Source organism: Brachionichthys hirsutus, chromosome 3 (genome assembly GCF_040956055.1).
Source record: "Brachionichthys hirsutus isolate HB-005 chromosome 3, CSIRO-AGI_Bhir_v1, whole genome shotgun sequence".
NCBI classification, from domain to species: Eukaryota; Metazoa; Chordata; class Actinopteri; order Lophiiformes; family Brachionichthyidae; genus Brachionichthys; species Brachionichthys hirsutus.
The window spans coordinates 3,271,547-3,278,685 of NC_090899.1; the positions used below are offsets into that span (position 1 = coordinate 3,271,547).

General features: G+C 39.9%; 1 protein-coding gene across 1 annotated transcript; it reads right to left on the reverse strand.

Annotated features, from left to right (window-relative positions):
* Nucleotides 1-1,152: 1,152 nt before the first annotated feature.
* On the reverse strand, nucleotides 1,153-3,099 carry utp11 (UTP11 small subunit processome component). The gene is made up of 8 exons (XM_068760366.1): nucleotides 2,956-3,099; nucleotides 2,708-2,769; nucleotides 2,516-2,618; nucleotides 2,303-2,422; nucleotides 2,013-2,106; nucleotides 1,736-1,866; nucleotides 1,418-1,528; nucleotides 1,153-1,316 (listed from the first exon to the last, which is right to left on the reverse strand). Exons 1-8 carry the CDS (start codon nucleotides 3,013-3,015, stop codon nucleotides 1,233-1,235), a joined length of 765 nt encoding a protein of 254 aa, XP_068616467.1. The 5' UTR covers nucleotides 3,016-3,099; the 3' UTR covers nucleotides 1,153-1,232.
* Nucleotides 3,100-7,139: the final 4,040 nt, after the last annotated feature.

Here is a 7,139-nt window from a genome sequence, read left to right on the forward strand (position 1 = left end):
ATGTTGTTTCAGGTTATTCATAAATGCTGCTGCTACAAATGTCTGTTTATTAGAAATGAGCTTTCTGTGTCTGGAGATATTGACATCTATGTCTTCTTAACAGAAATGCTTTTCAAAGCAAACGAGACGGGCATCGCTCGACCGTGAGGTGTGAGTTTGGGCCCCCCGAGTTGGATCTTAAGAACTGAGTGAGCAAAAAAATAATGACGCGGGTCCTGTAGCAGCAATAGATGCACCTCTGAGGAAGCCCTTTAGACAAATATGGCTAATTTAATTAGTAAAGGGTTGATTATGACAAAAGTGAGCTAATGAGATTATAGTAATCAATGACATGTAAAGGGTTTTATTAGTTGCAGACGGAGGTGTGGCCTTCACTATCAACACTATCCAGCCTCACAGGAATCCTTAAATGACCAACAAACATGCAACCCGTGTTGCATTCAGGTTCCAGGTATTTGAAGTTATTAAAAAATCACCCTGTGAGTAACGGCACCGCATGGCTGCTGACAGTTTATGCCTGGCTTCAATTATTTACATCTTCAGGTGTGAAATGATGAAAAGGCCGCTCTGTCTTTAAACCAGTGACTAAAGACCACGTGAATGCAAATGGCCGATTAATACCGGCACAGGAAAGGTGACATTTCCAGACTTTTTTGTTGTTGATGACGACAACCCGGACGCAAGTGACTCACTCACAATGAGCTGTGGGACAATGTGGGATGGCAAAATTGTGTCCTATAAATTCCGGTGGAAGTGGAATGTATTCCTTAACTGCTTTTTGGATTAGCCTTTGAAACGGAACTTGAGTCTATTATGTGGTGCAAAAATCGTTCGGCTAATTTGTCCACAACAAACTGGAGCGCAGGTTTTGACAGACAGATTCACACAAACGTCGTCCTCCGGGAAACATCACAACTACAATTAACCTAATATACCTTATACTTCCAGTTCAATGCAAGCCATGAATGTTCAAATGTCTTCAGCCAGAAGAACACCAACGCCACCTTGTGGTGCACAAAGAAAAAAAACTACTTGTCTCTGAAAACCAGAAAACACAGAATGTCCAGCCGAAGGGCTCTTTCTTCAGTGAAGCAAGTCAAGAAAACAGATATATGCATCCATTTTTCAAAATTTTATTAGAAAAATGTTAAATATGTACACAACAACATGGCTACAGGCGAGAAAATGCTCTTCCTGCGATGCAGGATGCCGTTACTTCAGGTAAAGTCGTCTCAACGTTTCCTCTTGGCAGTAAACTTGTAGATAGCGGCAGCGTTGGGCGTCTCCTTTTTAACCCTGACTTTCTTGTTCTTATCCTGGTGCACACCATAAAAAAAAAAAAAAAAAAAAAGACCTTAATGCTGATTTGCCTGTTCGTGCAGAATTCAACAGCAACCGAGACAGTCTTGTTTCTTACCTGCAGGTCCTTACGGGTCTGAATCTTCTGCGCGATTACATACAGTTTCTTTTCTCTGTCAATCCTCTGGGAAAGGAGCTTGTACTGGTTTTTCCTCTGCTTGGCCAACGCCTACAGATACAAGAAAAAAAAATATTCTATTGGATGGATGGATGGTGTACTTTACGCAGATTTTTATAAGTCAAGGAGCACATGATATTTTTGTTCCCATTCTTTATAGGAGCACCTGAAGGTGTTTCTCGGTCGTTTGTATGGATAATAGTCGTAAATATGATCTGGATGGTGCCGCAACAATAAGGCTAACGTAGAAACACACACATTTAAAGCGCGAGGGTTTGATGCTCCCTGTATGCTCTTCATCTCCAGAGTTTCCAGCGTTGGCCTGTTGTACACTCGGTTGACCAGCTCTGGTGCCGTGTTGAGGTGTCTTGCCAGGTCAAACAACTGCACTGAAGACACACGGTAAAAAAAAAAAAAAAAAAAAAAGAAAAAACACATTTTAAACATCAACCTTCTCACAAATATCGCCTCACAAATATTAAAGCCTGCAAAGCTGAGGACGTTTCGCAACGTGAATTAGCATAATTCTATTCACCTTCTTTCTTGGAATCTACAAAAAAACTGTGCTTGTTTTTTTGTTTGTCGTCTGCATCCAGGAGATGGAGCTGCCCTTTAAGCCTCTCAATTTTCTGTGAGCAGATAAACAGACAACAACAAGAAAAAGGTTTACAGCAGGCAACAAGAGACATTATTTAAAAAGATTTCATTTCACTGCAAGGTAATCAGATCAGTAGGAGTGACATTACTCAAATTTATTTTTGTTTTGTTGCATCAGGCAAAAGAGGTTTCCCCTTATGAGATCCATCACCTGAAAACTGAACGCACCTTAGCTTCTGCAACTCTTTTCATCTCCACATATTTGATATCCTGCGTCCTCATGACTTTATTCTGCTCTTCTGTCGTCTCCACATCTTCATCCTTTGCTTTCGCAATGTGAACTCCATCCTGTCCAATGAGCCACAAAGCAACTCACAACAGTTAAATTAATAAATAGCACCGAAATCACAGGTCAGGGTGTACAAATAGCAGTAATCCCACCTGTAGTTGAGAGTTGATCATTTTAAAGTAAAACTCATCCGGGTTCTTATCCAAAGCTTTCTTTCGCAGAGCAGAAAGAGTGTTCTGTTTCTTGTGGTAGTCACTAGAAAACAAGAACAAAAAGGACAAAATTCGTCAGTCTTATTCTGAAAACAGTTTTGATATTAGCGCAAAAACATGTCTTCAACTCACTCTGCACGGAGTTTGTAGTCTTTCTTCTTTTCCAGTAATCCAAAATGCTTCCTGAAAACAGGCTGTGAAAAACCAAATGGGGTTATTCTTTATGGTAAATTTAAAAATGCACCACATTGCTAAAATATTACTTTTTTTTAGGCATCAGCAATCACTGTCCATTAAACATAATATTAAATTTATTACGTTCCTGGTCATATGAAGACAGCAGGCTAGTAAGCTAACCGGATAGCTAGCGAAACGCTCACCTGGGATCTTTCATGGTGGTTTTTCTGACGGGATTTCAACGCTTTTCTGAACGAAGACATTCTAAAAGATGTCCTTGTCCGTGATAAATGAAAATAATTTAGTCAAAGCAGGCAGGTACAGGACCTTTTTAAGCGCCACATACAGAGAAACTCCTTTCCTGCTCGAGGTGGCTAAATTTACAATCCTACTACGGCGAACGCATGATTTTCCCTACTCTGCCGCTGATTGGCTGGAGGTCGCTACCTTGGTTGTTTGGATTGGTTAAATGTATTTGTGACGGGAGATGATTAGTCGACGTAACCCAATCAGAGGCAGAGAAAGGCGGGCCAAGGCCTCACCATAGTGTTGCATTAAATTTCTGTCGTCTGCTTCCTGGGTAGATGAAACACGTGGGTGCTGACGAGTTTTGCATTGTTGATCGCAGATTCGCAACAAAATCTGAATCTATCATACGATTTATAAATAGTGAGGGTGTCGAATAATTAATCACAATTAAAATATTATCAGATTCTTTTTTTAACTTGACAAGTACTGTTTTTTTAATTGATATAATAAACGTATTGGATTGGATTCTACTTGCTGTATGAGTTCAACAACCGTAGGTGGTGCTGCTGCATACATTTTAAAATGTGTCTCACTAAGTTTGTATTTCCCTGAGTTCGTAACTGAGTATATTTACTTGTCTTGAGTGTTTTCATGCAGCCTTATTTTATGGCATGAAGCACATGATATAGGTTTAAAGCTATAGCCTTTCCTTCACTACACTGACAGCTCACTTTATAGGTTAAAACTTTCCAAATGTCCTTTGTAAATCACATCCAGTTTTGAAAATAAATCTGTTATAGCTTTATCCACTTCAATGCAAAGACAGAAGTTAAAATTGTTTCATCTTCACCAGCTACAACAGCAAAATGAATAGCACATGTCTATTCCCCAGCAACCACATTTTTAGAACTATATTAAATTTACATGGGATATATTATCAATTTTGACTGTGATTTTTCTTCACCATTCAACAGAGGACAGTTTTTTTGTTGCATTATGCCCTCACTATAACATTAAAGTTTGTCCCACTGCTGGTATGATATCATTTCACCATAAAATATAATTTTATATTTCATTTGATTTGAATTGTAAGGATGAAGTAATTTGGTTTTTGGGTTTACTGGTAAAGGGAGACATGTTTAATTTTATTCACCCATTGGATCAATGCAATCAGTGCTCGCCATTTTTAAGTAGTCTAGAAGCCCGGCTTAGCAGAATGACTGCTTAAAGCAAGAGAGGGTTATTACAGTAATACATTTTGGCTTCACTGGACACACTGCAAACATTTTTGGTCATAATAATGAAGGCTTACATTTACCAGAGCATAGAGTTAACACTAATTGGTAATACGTTTTTGTTTTTCCAACATGGACACTTATTTCACGGTTTCCGTTGAGGTTGTAGAGCCCCGTCTTGGTTTCGGTCTAGACCAAACAGAAGTTTTCTAAAAAATACACCCAACTAGGAAATAAACGGAAACCCACTAATTTAAGCAAAAATATTGTTGTTTGCATTTTGCAAGTGGAGATTATGATTGGTGTGATAGGTTTTTTATTGACATGACAAAAGTCATAGTGTCAATAGGGGGGAATCACTAGGGTAGAGGGTAGGTAGGCAGAGCTGCCAAGGAATCAGTCCCTTCATATCATCCTGACCCCCCAACTCATTGTGATGTCAGAAGAGGTCAGTGCAACAGTGACTCCACAAAAAAAAAAAAAAAACACCCTGGAAACTTACTATTCCCTCCAACCGCAGGGAATTTGTTTTACATGTGTGAGATTTGCACAGCATGCAGAATGTTTTTGCGGACGCCCGAAAGACGTATGAGTGGAATCAGTGTTTCCACATTATGTCACAGGCTTGTTTATCGCGTACGGCTAGCGGCACCGATTCTTGTGACGGTTTCAGACCAAGGGCTGACTCAGGTATTCACCCACGTAGGAGGCGTCCAGCATTTAGAGGTCTGCATTATGACTTAGCAGGCCCCCTTTGCTATTGAATTCATGGCAGCATTTGTCATTAGCAGTGAAATGGCCTGCTGAGATATGGCAGGGGTAAATACTATTTTGGAAGTCAGGGGCTTCTAACAAGCTGACACAAGAGAAGGAGAACAAGAGGTTGTGGGGTTTACTGAGGGTCAGCAATGGAGGAATGCCCTTGTGTGGCAGATGTGGATCCATTTAGTTTCCCAATATGACCCTTTAAAAATAATACTGCTGACATAATGTAAGACCGCTACACTTGGGCTGAGATCAGGGTATGTGGTCGTCGCCCCCCCTGATCACAGTTGGTCCTCGTCTGCTGCGAGCCGCTAGGCTAGCCCGGTAGAAAAATGCATGACCAAAGTTTTCCTCCTTTATTATTGAGTGGCATCCCCTAAAAATGAGAAAAGCAACATTACACAAATAGTCAGCCATTAAAGAAAACTTTATTGGCAGTGGCGATTCTTCAGTGCAGTTAGGGTGCACTGGATTCCACTACATTTACTTGCTTACTACATTTCAGGTTGCAAATTTAAATTGTAAAATACCACACCGGAGTGTGTGTGTGTGTGTGTATGTGTTTAGATTATGGATTAAGTACGCAGGATTTATTGAGGCTCTAATGATGTAATATACAATAATGTTGTGGTGTTTCTACATCTTGTTAATTAACGGGTCCAAACACTCCTTTCATTCCCAGTTCCAGGTCCAAATACTCCACTCTACTTCCCAATGCCCCAGGCACACTGGAGGTCCATTCCTGGGTGGGATTCTCACTAGAGGCCTCTACCCACAAACCCTTGTAAAACAAAAATTATCAACAATTAAGTGGCAATACACAGTGTTCATTTTCCCTGGTTGAGTTTTGAAGTGTGTATTGTAGCATGGCCTGTGTTATACTTGAGACAATTATAGCCGTGAAGTGGCTAAAGACGGTAGCTTTCAGATGCAGTGAAGAATACTTCAAGTGCCGTGCGGGGGGGAAGAAAACGTTGTCACTTTTAAAGAGTTTGTAATATATTTTCACCTTTGACCATTTGGTTTTTTTTCAACAAGATTATGCAAAAACTAGTTGATGGATCGCCACAAAGATCAGTAGGGGAACGATCCAGCTGCAAGGAGGCCAAGAAAGAACCTGTTAAATTCTGACGTGGATCAGGCTTAAGGGATGGGTGCATCATTTTTTTTTCACTTCATTGAACATTTATTGAACATAAATACACCACAGAGTCAAAATCCAGGTTTGTTTGAGGAATGGTTTTGTGTAACGTTTTTTTTTTTAGCTCTAAAAGCCAGCGTCACATATTTAACATCTCCCTCTGTGTCATCCCCAAATTCCAGAGCTCACTAATACATTCCCCCCCTTCAGACTCCTCTGGATGGAGTGATGTCTTTTACCACACCCCTGTAGAAATGTACGTTTTGCTTAAACACCCTTTGTACTCGTCATAATGCTATTTTTAAGTCATACTTGAAGAATATATATATTTTTTAATCTATTTGCATTATCCTTTCATTTAGAATCTCCCTGCTTTAACCTGCTTATTCAGTTACCTCCTCTTTCAACTTGTTTTTCAAAGCTAAGACAGAGAAATCTTTGCTCAGTTCAGTGCCTGATATGATTAAAGAATCAGGGATTTTATCACCATAAAGAAGCGACAGGCTTTTATCCTCTAATTTGCTGCGTGTTGCCGGACAGGGCAACGCCTCAGTGTAAAATTAGAATTCATAATTAGGGGCTTGTGAGACATACAGGGGTCAGACCAGCACCTTTTCAGTCGTCACAGGACTGTGAAATATAGCCATCATGTGTTTTGAACATGTGAAAAAAGTCATTGTTTAATGACTTATTTCAAGTTTAAAGTTGTGCAGCTATACTTTAGCAGTTAGAGCAAAGGATGCACATGATGGTGTTTTGATGTTTTTAAGTTGTTAAAAGGGTTAAGAGATCTAACCTAATGTGGACTCCTTTAGGCAATCACATTAGTCTCAACGCACGGTGGCAAGTTATTCCTTCAGCGTGACAACAGTTTGTTGCCAGCCAGTTACGTCAGATAAGGCTGAAAAAAACAAACCAAACACAGAAAGTGTGTGACATCTAGAAAGCCGTAACTAGCGACTGAATCCTTAACATCAGGACTAGTGCAACAACTCAA